The following is a 14,053-nucleotide window of genomic DNA, read 5'->3' on the forward strand; positions in this document are numbered from 1 at the left end:
CAATAATGAAGAAAACAGAGTTAAAAGAAAAGATTTATTGCATTTATCAGTCTAATACCCTGAAGAGAAATTCATTGAAATACTATGTAACTGGTGCTTTCACAAATTCTTCAATTAAAGTCTCTCTCAAAAAATTTACCATATTCTGTATTAAAAACTGTTCGTTTTGGCTTACATTTAGGAGCAGGAAGAAGCGATGGTGCAGCGGCAGAGGTAAGGTTTAAAAAGAATGATAGGGGACTTCCCTAGTGATCTGGTGGTTAAGACTCTGTGCATTCCCTGCAGGGGGTGCCGGTTTGATCCCTAGTAGGGGAACTAAGATCTCACATGCTGCACGATACGGCCAAAAAGATAAATGAAATAAATAAATAAATATTTAAAAGAGTTATATCTGAAAGGTTTAAAAATTAAAAAAAAAAAAAAAGAATGATGAGGTATAGGTAGGGAAGTCTTCAATCTATTTTCATAAATTCATTCTTTTGATATAGTACCTCATTAAAAGCAATGAAATATGTTTGAAATGTTTTATTATTTTTAAGTCTTTAAAAAATTAATCAGTAAACTATACAGGATTTTCTAAATTTAAAGCATGAACATGAAAATATTTTATCTCTGTTGTCTTACAGAGTACTTACTGCCAATCAGAGGCGCCTGCACATTCTCATTTCGAGATACTATAGAAGGTAATCCAGCTGCAACACACGCAATTCCATCAAAGAATGTTGAGTGAGGGGCAACAATAAAAATTGGTGCTTCCAATGGAGTTGCAATCTTTCCTTTCACAGTAACTACAAACCCCATTGCGAAGAACATGACATGGCCTAGAAACTTCAAGACTGGCAGAGTAATTTTCCTTTGGAAATAAATATAAAAATGGACATAATTAGCTTTACCAACTGCAGCTAACAGCAGGGTTTTACTCTAAAGCACAAAGCAAAAACCAAACCATGTCAGCACTTCATTTTAAAATATCAGCTAGGAAGAATGGCTAACACTTCAGTGGAGCTCTTTCTGCCAGGCACTGTTCTAAGTACTTTATGCATATTAATTTCTTTAATCCCTAGCCCAATTTTACGAAACAGAGAGCATTTATCATCATTCCCATTTACAGATGAGAAAACTGAGGCCCAGAGAAGCAATTTTTCCACAGCCACGTGGGTAAGTGGCTTCATTATTCTGTGACTATAAAGTAATAAGAATGAATTTTCAACATGCATCCCCCACTGAGAAATTCAAATCAGTCTTGTCCTTCATATGAGTCACCTTAGATATCTATATTTGTGTAACAAAGATGCTGCTACCCCCAAAAACACTTTTAGAACTAGCATGCTGAAACAGTCCTCAGAGTTATTTTAAAAATAAAATTTTAAAAGTAAGCCTTATTACTTATATCATTATAGCCCTTAAAAATCATGAAGAATCTTAAGTAGTAAATTTATTATCTCACTTCCCTGGAACAAAGATGCACTTAATTCTGGTTATTGATTTGTTTACTATTTTAAAAGAACCTGTTGTTAAAAATTAGTTAAATCAAATTGTGCCAGGAATCCTGTTGGACACATAAGACAAGTAAGATCCTGTCTCTGATAAACTCAATTGAGTAGAAAAACAAAAACACAGTCCTAGAAGTGCAAACACATGATGGACATCTCAGTATGTGAATAAGCATATAGCTTTTCATGAAAAATATGTGTCTCCCATAAGACATCTAACAAGAGTTTTAAAAAATGAGCTTCCTATTGAATTTTCTCAACATTCACATAATAAAACTGTGAGGAGCTGTTAAGCAACTAACTCCCAAGGAAGTTTCTCTAACCTTCATTTCATGGTGAGAAGTGAGACACAGAAAGCCCAAGTGCTTTTCAGAAGGGCACTGGGAAATGATCGCTCTCTCCTTGCTCTGTAGTTTAAGAATTGAGATCTTTATTTATTTCAAGATAAAGAGCTCACCCTGTCACAGAACTTCCAGACCTCCTGTTTTTGATTTATAGTGATGTAGCCCCTAACAAGGTCCAATCCCTGGGTTGGAAAGATCCCCTGGAGGAGGGCATGGCAACCCCCTCCAGTATTCTTGCCTGGAGAATCCCCATGGACTGTAGCCCTCCAGGCTCCTCTGTCCATGGGGTTGCGAAAAGTCAGACACGACTAAGTGACTAAGCACAACACAGCACAGCCTCTAACGACTGCATTCCAAAATAGTCTATATTTAGAGCCACAACTGTTGATCACTGCCCAAACTTCGATAAATTCTTCTAATCTTGATTCACCTAATATTTAAACATAGTTACTTCTTACCTCTTCCAACCAGTTATTGGGTGGGTTAGCTTTTCAGGATAGCATGCTGTTGAAATTGCAGCCAGTGGCCACGCCAGTAATAAAATTAATGCAACCAATAGGGCACGAATTGGAAGCAGGATAATTCCAAGGAAGAAAATCTGAAAGTCAAAGTTGATTAAAAAAAAATAGATGACATTATTTTAATGCTGTAGTTATCAAACAGATATACGTAAAAGAAAAATCTTATGCTATTTAAACTTTCACTCAAAGACGAATTGAGCATTACCCTGCACCAGGCAACAATCTAAGCACAAAGAAAATAAGACATTATATCTGACATCACAAAGTCTGCTAATGCTACTGCTAAGTCACTTCAGTCGTGTCCGACTCTGTGACCCCATCCCTGGGATTCTCCAGGCAAGAACACTGGAGTGGGTTGCCATTTCCTTCTCCAATGCATAAAAGTGAAAAGTGAAAGTGAAGTCGCTCAGTCATGTCTGACTCTTCGAGACCCCAAGGACTGCAGCCTACCAGGCTCCTCCATCCATGGGATTTTCCAGGCAAAAGTACTAGAGTGGGGTGCCACTGCCTTCTCCGATCACAAAGTCAACTATGTAGCAAAAAAATAGGGGAGAAAACCAGTGAATGTGAATAGGGGTTGCTGGGGAAACAAAGAAAAGGTGTGTTGGGTTTAGTGGTAGTGCAGGATTGGTAGTTGTGGCACACAGGCTTAGTTGCCCTGTGGCACGTGGAATCTTCCCAGACCAGGAATTGAATGCTGTGTCACCAGCATTGCAAGGTGGATTCTTAACGACCGGAAGTCCAGTGGTATCATTTTAAAATGTCACTGGTAGTGTATGAGAATTCCAGTCACTGTATAGCCTTGCTGACATTTGGTGTTTAAAATCACTTTAAAAAAATCAATTTTATGAAGGCATAATTTACATAAAATACAATACACCTATTTTAAATATGAGCTTTTCAAATGTATAGCCCTATGCAGACACCACCATAATCAAGATATAGATCATTTCCATCACTCAAAAAAGTTCCCTTGTGTCTCTTTGCAGTCAATATATCCTCAGTGTATGGCAACAACTGCCAGTCTTTCACTATAGTTTTTGACTGTTCCATATTTTCATATAAATGAAACCACATAGTATGTACTCTTTTACGTCTGGCTTCTTTCACTTCATATTTTTGAGATTTAACCATGTTGTCATATGTATCAGTAATACAGTCTTTTTCGTTGCAGAGTAACATTCCATTGTATGAATATACTGCAATTAATTTACCCATTAATCTGTTCAGGGACATTTAGCCTATTATAAGTTCTTAGCTATATGAGTAAACATCAATTTTTGAGTCTCATACATGTTCATTCATGGTGGGTGGTGGTGAAATTGTCAGGCCAGGATGTGCTTAAAGAAGATGACAAATTGTTTTCCAAAGTGGTTGTCTCATTTTATACCTCCACCAATGAAGTATGAAAGTTCCTGTTGCTTCACATCCTCATCAATTTTCAGTGTTGTCAGTCTTTGTAGCCATCCTGGTGGGTGTAAAATGATATCTCATTGTGGTTTCCTTAATGAACAATGATGCTGAGCAAATTTTTTCATGTGCTTATTGGTCATCCCTTTAACCTATCTGTTCAAGTCTTTAGTCCATTTTCATTGGGTTGTTAGTCCTTTTCTGATCAATTTTTAGGAGGTCTTCATATATTGTTTATAAGCCCTTTTTCAATATATGTATTGAAAATATTTTCTCCTATTCCATGGTTTGCTTTTTCATTTTCTTATTGGTATCTTTCAATGAGAACCATTTTAATTCTGAAGAAGACTAATTTATCAATTTAGTTCTCTTCTGCCACCTTTCTAAGACATCTTTACCTAACTCAAGATCATGAAGATATTTTATATCTTCTTCTTCTTCTAGATGATATATGGATTTTGCTTTTATGTTCAAGTCTACGATCCATTGTAAATTACTTTGTGTGGTGTACAGTAGGGATCAAGTTTCATTTTTATCTACAGATCTATTTAGTTGTTCCAGAACCAGCTCCCCTGGCCCCTGCTCTTTTTAGCTGTGAGGCCTGTAGGATCTTAGTTCCTGGACCAGGGATCAAAGCTACGCCCCTTGCAGGGAAGTGCAGAGTCTTAACCATTGGACGGCCAGTGCAGCGCCATCCCCAGAACTAATTCTGAAAAGACTCCACATTCCCCAATAAATTTTGTTGGCCACTTCGTCAAAAAATCCATTGAACATACATGTAGGCTCTCTCTTCTGTTTTGTTGATCTACTCGTCTGTATGTCTGTCAATTCCCTACTCTCTTAATTGCTGTAGTCTTATAGTAAGTCTTGAAATCTGGTGGTCTATGTCCTCCAACTTTATCTTTTTCAAACTTTTTTTGGGATAATCTAGATCCTTATTTCCACATAAATTTCAGAATTAATCTGTCAGTTTCCACACAAAAAGTCTGTTGGAATTTTTGTGCTTTTTGAGCTTTCGATGAACCTATAGATCAATTTGGGAGGAATTACCATCTTAATAATGTTGATTCTTCCAACTTATGTAAATCTTCATTAATTTCTTACAATAGTGTTCTGTTGTTTTCATTGTAGTGGTCTTGAATCTGCCTGCAATGCAGGAGACCCCAGTTCAATTCCTGGGTTGGGAAGATCTGCTGCAGAAGATCATCATTTAAGCTACACACTTCAGTATTCTTGGGCTTCCCTGATGGTTCAGCTGGTGAAGAATCTGCCTGCAATGTGGGAGTCCTGGCTTTGATCCCTGGGTTGGGAAGATCCCCTGGAGAAGGGAACAGCTACCCACTCCAGTATTCTGGCCTGGAGAATTCCATGAACTGTGTAGTCCATGGGGTCGCAAAGAGTCAGACATGACTGATTGACTTTCACTTATTGCTATCATGAGATTATTTAATTTCATTTTGTAGTTGCTGCTGGTATACAGACAAAGTTGATTTAAAATTTTAATCTTTAAACATTATTAAGATGACAAAACCAATTTTGAGTAACTCTCTGTCGGATTAAGAGGATTATGAATCATATTTTCTTTTGGTAATAAGTTATCTCTGTAGGAAGGCCTTGTTTTGACACTATAGAAATTATTTTCCTCTCTTTCTTTATAGTACTTACTAAGACACGGAATTATATGTATTTCTATACTTGCTTGTTTAACTTTTTCAGTGAAATATAGGCTTAAGATAGGCAGAGTCCTTATTTCTCTTGTTCATTATATCTCTATCTCCAGAGAGTAACATTGTGCCTGGCATATGGTAGGCATCCAACAAATATTTTTGGTATGGTAAATGACCCACAGTTACAATCAAACACTTGTTTTAATTCCATATTCTATTGAGGAAAGAAAAGCTAGGCTAATTTTTTCCATGCCATTATGGAACAGACCCTTAAACAGTCAAAAAGAGAGGAGGAGCAGTACAGCTAAGCCCTATGAGATGCAAAAGTGACAACAGTCCTTAAACAAGATATTGATCATCATTTAAGATTACATTTAGCCTAAATTCATCATATTGAGTCATCCTTAAACTCAAGTATGTCAATCTTTTAAACTGGATAATACAGACAACATTGTTTTTCAATAGTGTCTATTTAAATTTTCCTTTACCCAGACTGTTCAAGCCATTGAAACTACTTTGGAATCTCTGTCTACATGCATTTTAGCTTTTTAAAAAATATTGTGACTGTATTCATTTCTATCCAATCCAAGTGGTAGATTTTAAATACAGTATACAATTTGTAGATGACAAATAGCATTGATAACTATCAAGATCAGCAAACAATACCAGGTTCTTTCACATATTATCTCACTTAATTTTAACCCTCCTTTGATGTATTATTATTCCAACTTAATAGATAAGGAAAGTGAAGTTCAGAGAGGTCAACTGACTTGGCCAGTCATACAACTTATAAATGACACGGCCTGAGCAGGTTTTCTAAGACTAGTGATCATTCCATTATATCACAATTCTTATAGAGTTACTTGGAAGTGCTCTCTAAATGATTGCAGGCATGCTATTTAAAAAAACAAAAAACAAAAACTCAAAAACTTAGTAATCCAGGTACAATGTACATACTTAAAACATGCCACTTTGAGCCTTTCTCCAATACATGAAGCCAAAGAGATGGACGTATTTTCATTTAAGTATAACTGATTTGATGAACTCAGGCCAAAAGGAATTCTGAATGAGAGTCAATGAATTTATTAAGTTTCTGAGTGACTTTCACTTTCAGAAATTTTAAGATATCATGGGAATATCAATCCATTTTAAGACACATTTTAAGATCAAGTTTTTAAACATTTAGTTTCTTTACAAAGAGGTATTGCTACATTCATTATCTTCCTCTTCCTTTTTCATACCTTCAGACACCCATCAACCATTATTGTAACCACCACCCCACACTGCTTAGCCCAGCACTTAACCTATCTCTGCCGTAGAGGACAATGGTCTCAGTGCAGATAAGCATGCTGTGCAAAAATTACACTATTTCAAATCCAAAGTAAATAAATATGTAAGATGGACAGGAAACATTAAAACTATTTTTTTCCCATGCAGAACACATAGGACAAATGGAGCTTGCATAGTCTATCTTGTTCTCTGATCACTAACTTCACCAAAGAGGAAGTCTAAAGAGTGAGTGTAACTGCTAATGGTAAAAGCAGTGCTTTACAAGAAAAAGGAAAGGACAGGAACTTCCTTTTTGTATAGAGCCGTTCTTAACAACGAGAGAAAGTCTCTTGTCCTTGAATCTACGAGAAGTGTTTGGGTGAAAACCAATTCAGGACCAAAAACTCTTGAATACTTTAAGTGGACCCATATTATTCCTTTTCTTAGTGGTGGTGTGATTTCCCACCCTTGATGCAACTGCTCGGCCAAAACATCCCACCTTTCTTCTGGTTCTAACTCCAGACCTGAGTTCTCTGCCTTTTCCCTCACTCTTCTCATCCCCAAAGGACTTCTCTCCTTCCCTCAGGCAAAACAACAAGAAGCTCCCCAAACCCACTCTCCTGCAGTACGATGAGCTCCCACTACACTTTCACACACTCAGGTTGAAGTTCTTCTCCCGGAGCCCTTTCCTGTTCTCAGCACGGAATGTTTCCTCTTCATGGGTCTGCTCAGCCTCCTCCTGTTTAGCACCTTCTCCCAAGACCCACAAGCTCTTTGCATCTTCTCTTCTCACACACACACACCCAGACCTTCAAGCATCCTCCAAGGGTCCTAAATTCTCAGCGCAGCATCTTCTGCCTGCTGCAGACTCCTGGCCCCTTCAGAAGCCCTCCCTTCTCAGATTTACATCCCTTTCTTCCTGGAGCCTGGCTTCCCAGACTCACTCCCCTCAGTCACTTCCCCTTCACACCCACACTGCCCTCTGAAAACAGCCTCCCCTGACGGACCCATGGACCCCCTCAAACTGACTCCTCCCTCAGATCCACATCCCTGCCCTGCATCTGTCTCCCCTGTCAGGCGTCCCTCACCTGGACTGCCTCCGCTGTCAAGCGTCCCTCACCTGGACTGCCTCCGCTGTCAGACGTCCCTCGCCTGGACTGCCTCCCCTGTCAGGCGTCCCTCACCTGGACTGCCTCCTCCCTCAGACCCACTCCCCTCACTTGGACTGCCTTCGCTGTCAAACTCCTGTCCCTCACCTGAATCTGCTTTGCCTGTCAGTCTCTAGTCACTCCCCTGAATTTTCCTCAGACACATCCCTCACCTGGGTCTGCCTCCCCCGTCAGACGTCCCTCACCGGGCTCTGCCCTCCTCCCTCTAACCCATACCCCTCACTAGAATCTACCTCTCCTGTCAGACCCTCGCCCCGCACCTGGAAGCGCCTCGCCACGCCCAGCTGCGTCTGCTGCACGAAGGGATTGGGCACAGGTGGCGGGAAGAAGGACGCCTGACGGGGCACCATGGGCGGCCGCAGCTCCGCGTTCCCGACGCCAGCTCCCGGCACAGTGGCCGCCACGGCCCGCGCGTCAGCGCACGGGTTCATGGCCGACCCTGGCGTCTGACTAGTGCGAAGCGACCCACGCGGAGCGCGCGAAAGGGCACCGCCGCCGAGACTCAGTGAGAGCCTCTTAGGAGTTCGGGGCTTCTGCGCAGGCGCCAAAGTTACCTAGCCGCCCTCAGCTCTCGCCCCGCCTCTCTGGCTCCGAACACGCCCAGGTTCTGGCCCCACCCCCCGCCCCCTCAAGCACAGCCCCACCCTTTTAGGTGTCGGCCCTTCCTTTTGAGATTAATAGCTCCGCCCCCTTGGAGGTGAATGTTTTTTCCTTCAAAGCGATGCACCCGCAAGAGAGACAGTTTAGACTATTCTCTGCTCCAGCATCAGGCCAACTTGGCTTAACTTTCGCTTTTACTGGCTCTTTGGCCAAATCATTGTCTCCATGAACCTCCGTTGCCCCATTCGTAATACCGAGATAAACAGAACCTGAATCCAGCGATTGGAGGAGCAACTCTTGGGCTGTTGCATTAAGAGGGTTCATTATCCAGGGTGGATCTGATTTCTGGTGCATGTTTTGCTTTTGCTTAAACCAGTTTGAGTGTCATGTTTATCAGTTACAGCTGAGAGTCCTGACTAATATAGAAACTTTGTGCCAGGAGTGGACTGTCTTCCAGTCAAAATATGGACTGACAATGGGAGATAGTTTTCCCAAGGAAAACTGAGCTGCAATTACTGGAAAAATACAAAACCACCATTGCCCTCTGAACTAGATGAGGAACCTGGTCTCAAAAAAAGAGAAGTGGCTTGGAGACTGTCTCCACTTTACCAGTCTGTTGTCACATCACAGTCTGGAAAAAAAAAAAAAAAGCATGATCAGAAGGTCCACCAATGGAGCTTCCGCCAGGCTGGCTTCAGGAGAAGGCAGGACATAGGGACAGCAAATCCATGGAAGAAGGGAAACGTTTTGATGTCCCCAAGCAAATGCTCATTAGGCAAAAATGAAATCAAGTGGCATGATCAAAGTATGAAAAGTGACTCTTGAGAATTGGAAGTGGCTTATGGCAAGTTTCAAGGAGTCAGTTGAAATATGTAGCACCTTAGAAACAAATATCCTCCCTGTAGCACTTCACTGTCAGAACCAGAGAGATGGTGCGGTCTGGTGAAAAAAGAGCACAGACTTGGAAATCCCAAAAGCAAGATTGAGGTCCAGGGTTAACTCACCACAGACCCGCAACAAAAATCACTCCCCTTATCGAGCCTTTGTTTTCATCTACATAATGGAGAGAACAGAGTTCAGGAGTCCCTAAATTCTGCCTCCTGAGAATTCTGTATGTAGGTCAAGAAGCAACAGTTAGAACTGGACAAGGAACAACAGACTGGTTCCAAACCAGGAAAGGAGTACGTCAAGGCTGTATATTGTCACCCTGCTTATTTAACTTATATGCAGAGTACATCATGTGAAATGCCGGGCTGGATGAAGCACAAGCTGGAATCAAGATTGCCAGGAGAAATATCAATAACCTCAGATACACAGATGACACCACCCTTATGGCAGAAAGCAAAGAAGAACTAAAAAGCCTCTTGATGAGAGTGAAAAAGTTGGCTTAAAACTCAGCATTCAGAAAACTAAGATCATGGCATCCAGTCCCATCACTTCATGGCAAATAGTATGGGGAAACAATGGAAACAGTGACAGAATGTTTCTTGGGCTCCAAAATCACTGCAGATGGTGACTGCAGCCCAGAAATTAAAAAACGCTTGCTCCTTGGAAGAAAAGCTATGACCAACCTAGACAGCAAATTAAAAAGCAGAGACATTACCTTAGCAACAAAGGTCTGTCTAGTCAAAGCTATTTTGTTTTTCCAGTAGTCATGTATCAATGTGAGAGTTGGACTATAAAGAAAGCTGAGAGCTGAAGAATTGATGCTTTTGAACTGTGGTGTTGGAGAAGACTCTTGGGAGTCCCTTGGACTGCCGACTCATTAGACATGAGTTTGAGTAGGCTCCAGGAGTTGGTGATGGACAGGGAAGCCTGGAGTGCTACAGTCCATGGGGTCTCAAAGAGTCAGACATGACTGAGTGACTGAACTGAACTGAAATTAAAAATGAAATGAAGGGGGGAAAAAAGCATACCTATTGCCAAAACTCTGCTCCAAATTAGCTCCCCTGTATTAGAATTGTCTCCATAGGAACTTTTTATTTATTTTTAAATTTTACTGGACTATAGTTGATTAAGATGAGTGCCGAAGAATTGACGCTTTTGAACTGTGGTGTTGGAGGAAACTCTTGAGAGTCCCTTGGACTGCAAGGAGATCCAACCAGTCCATCCTAAAGGAAATCAACCCTGAATATTCATTGAAAGAATTGATGCTGAAGCTGAAGTTCCAATACTTTGGCCACCTGATGCAAAGAACTGACTCCTTGGAAAAGACCCTGATGCTGGGAAAGATTGAAGGCAGGAGGAGAAAGGGATGACAGAGGACGAGATGGTTCAATCGTATCACCGACTCAATGGACATGAGTTTGAGCAAGCTCCGGGAGTTGGTGATGGACAGGGAAGCCTTGGATGCTGCAGTCCATGGGATTGCATAGAGTCAGACTGAGTGACTGAACTGAACTGATTTACAATGATTTACAGTGTTTGTTTTGGGTATACAGCAAAATGATTCAGTTATACGTATACATATATTTATTCTTTTTCAGGTTCTTTTCTCATACAGGTTATCACAGAATATTGAGCAGACTTCCCTGTGCTATATAGTAGATCCTTATTGGTTATCTATCTTATATATAGAAGTATGTATATGTTAATCCCAAGCTCCTGATTTCTCTCTCCCCACATTTCCCTTTTGGTAACTGTAAGTTTGTGTTCAATACCTGTAAGTCTGTGTATGAATCTTTTTAGATCTCACAAAATTATTTTAGGATAATAAACCAAGTGATGATTAAAACAGGGAATTATACCCTGGTGGTCCAGTGGCTGGGACTCCGAGCTCTCAATGTTGAAGACCCAGGTTCAGTCCCTGGTTGGGGAACTAGGGTCCCACAGGCCACGCAGCACAGCCAACAGAATAAACAAACAAAACAAACAGAAAAAAACAAGTGATGAATAAAACAGGAAAGAAAGAACTATCATGGGGCAAGGACATCTTGGTATCTGTACCTGAATTTCTTTAATGTATTGTTATGAAGAATCGAAAAACACAGCAAAACAATTTCACAGTTTTCCCATCAAGAGGTAGAGTCTTTCCCCATCCCTAGAATCTGGGCTGACCTCACAACTTGTTCTGACCAATAAAATGTGGTAGAAGTGGTACCATGTGAGTTTTAGAGCCTGGGCCACAAGGGGCCTTATAATTTCTGCTCTCAAACTCTTGCCACTACTTAGGGAAGCTCAGGCCAACCTGCTGAATGACAAGAGCTCATAGCCAGGGAGAGGCCCAGTGAGCTGCCAACAGCAAGAAAGGCAGAGAGGAGCTTTCCCCAGTGGCTCAGTGGTAAAGAATCCACCTGCTGATGCAGGAGACACAGCTTCAATCCCTGGTCCCAGAGGATCGCACATGCTGTGGAGCAACGGAGCCCATGTGCTACAACTAATGAGCCTGTGACCTAGAGCCTGAAAACCACAACTACTGAGCCCGCAAATCACAATTACCGAGCCTATGTACTGCAACAACCGAAGCCTGCAGGCCCTAGAGCCCGAGTATGCAACTAGAAAATAGGCCCCCCTCACAACTAGAGAAAAGCCCATGCAGCACCCAAGACCCAGAACAGCCAAAAATAAAATAAATTAAAATCATTTTAAAAAGAAAGAAAGAAAGAGAGGGAGGCCTCCTTGAACCCTGGGCTTCCTCTGTGGCTCAGCTGGTAAAAAATCCGCCTGCAATGCAGGAGACCTGGGTTCAATCCCTGGGTTGGCAAGATCCCCTGGAGAAGGGAAAGGCTACCCACTCCAGTATTCTGGCCTAGAGAATTCCATGGACTGTATAGTCAGTCCATGGGGTCACAAAGAGTCAGACACAGCTGAGCGACTTTCACTTTTTAACTACCCAGAAGATGTTCAAGGGCCTAGTTAGACCTTTCACTGGTAGGGGTTAGGGGAAGATATTCCCAGGACCTGAGACCAGTTCGTCAAGCCCTGAGTGGCTGAGAGGTGGATGGAGTTGGTGAATGACATGTTTATCAATCAACTGCTCAGAGTAGGCTGAAGGCATGATGAAGACTCTGACTCTGGGCCCTGGGACGGCTGCTCCTTCCCAGATATTCACTGCAGATTCACTGTAGATATTCATTGTAGATATTCTCAGAATCTTTCTACCCGCTTAACAGATAGATGTAGCCTTAGGTACTCACGTGACCTCTCTGAGCCTGCATACTCATCTCAGGATGGGAAGATTCATTCCTACCCTGAATGGATTGTGGTAATAAGTAAAATAATGCCAGTGTAGTGTTCATGAAATGGCACCTTTCAGGTATTACACGTGGAGCAGCTGGATTTTCTCAGTGTAAAAAAGAACCTTAATAACAATGTATTACAGCCATGATATAAACTGTCCCTAGGCCTTCCCTGGTGGCTCTGTGGTAAAGAATCTGCTTGCAGTGCAGGAGACCCAGGTTCAATCCCTGGGTTGGGAAGATCCCCTGGAGAAGAGAATGGCAACCCACTCCAGTATTTTTGCCTGGAAAACCCCATGGGTCAGAGGAGCCTGGTAGGATACAGTCCATGCGGTTGCAAAGAGCAACTAACACTATAAGCTGTCCCAATCTTGGGGTCTTCGGGTAGAGGCTGGCAGACCTGTGTGGCCCTTCAGCACAGAAGGAAGTCTCTCCAGAGTCCTTAAGAACCTGAGTGATTGGACAGGCCACAGGAGAAAAAGTGGGCTCCACTGAGGTCACCTCCAGAGACCTGTCCATTCCTCATCCCCTCCCCACCAGCCCCACCATGACAGGAAGTAATAGACTGTTGGAACCAGGAAAGGTCTCTGAAATAACCCCAGGCCTTAGCTCTAGGCGAGGCCTCCGTGGTAGCTCAACTGGTAAAGAATTTGTCTGCAATGCAGGAAACCCCGGTTCTATTGCTGGGTGGGGAAATTCTCTTGGAGAAGTGATGTGTTACCCACTCCAGTATTCTTGGGCTTCCCTGGTGGCTCAGACAAAGAATCCGCCTGCAAAGCTGGAGACCTGGGTTTGATCCCTGGGTTGGGAAGATCCCCTGGAGGAGGGCCTGGCAATCTACTCCAGTATTCTTGCCTGGAGAATCCCATGAACAGTGGAGCCTGACAGACTACAGTCCATAGGATCGTGAAGAGTTGGACAGGACCGAGTGACTAAGGGCAACACAGCTCAGCAGCTCTAGAATTTCCATGCAGGAGGGGATTAAGGATGGGCAGTCTGCTGGGAAGGAAGCGTAAGGAGCTTACCCATCAATACAAGCTGTGTTTAGAATGCACACACATTTCTCCCCTATCTGTGTTTATTAGAGAGTTTGGGGGAGGGGAGGTGGAGGGTAACACTGCTGATGGAGATACTGTTTCCGACTAAAGCTTCTTCTCTAGGTCATCTTTGGCCTTGACTCAGGATGTTATCCAGGATCTATGGTACCCTCAGAAAATCACTTTTCTCCAAGCTTTAGTTTCCTTATCAATCAAAGTTGACTGATAATAGCCTCCCTTTTTTAGGTTGCTGTAATGTAAATGAAGTGTTGCATGTGAAGGGTCTGGGACATAGTAAGCATTATATTAATGGAAGGGGTGTTACTGTTAAATTCACTACTATTAGTATTAGAATTTATGTTATT

At 42.1% G+C, this 14,053-nt stretch overlaps 1 protein-coding gene across 1 annotated transcript in view; it reads right to left on the reverse strand.

Annotated features, from left to right (window-relative positions):
- LPCAT2 (lysophosphatidylcholine acyltransferase 2) overlaps positions 1–8,438 on the reverse strand; it is a 64,934-nt gene extending 56,496 nt beyond the window's left edge. The window contains exons 1-3 of the mRNA XM_043434829.1: positions 8,134–8,438; positions 2,296–2,435; positions 636–853 (exon numbers count right to left, since the gene is read on the reverse strand). Of these exons, the coding sequence (XP_043290764.1) occupies positions 636–853; positions 2,296–2,435; positions 8,134–8,304 (529 nt within the window). The 5' untranslated portion in view covers positions 8,305–8,438. The remainder of the gene's footprint in view (positions 1–635; positions 854–2,295; positions 2,436–8,133) is intronic.
- Between the last annotated feature and the right edge of the window lie 5,615 nt (positions 8,439–14,053).

Source organism: Cervus canadensis, chromosome 18 (genome assembly GCF_019320065.1).
Source record: "Cervus canadensis isolate Bull #8, Minnesota chromosome 18, ASM1932006v1, whole genome shotgun sequence".
Lineage (NCBI taxonomy): Eukaryota > Metazoa > Chordata > Mammalia > Artiodactyla > Cervidae > Cervus > Cervus canadensis.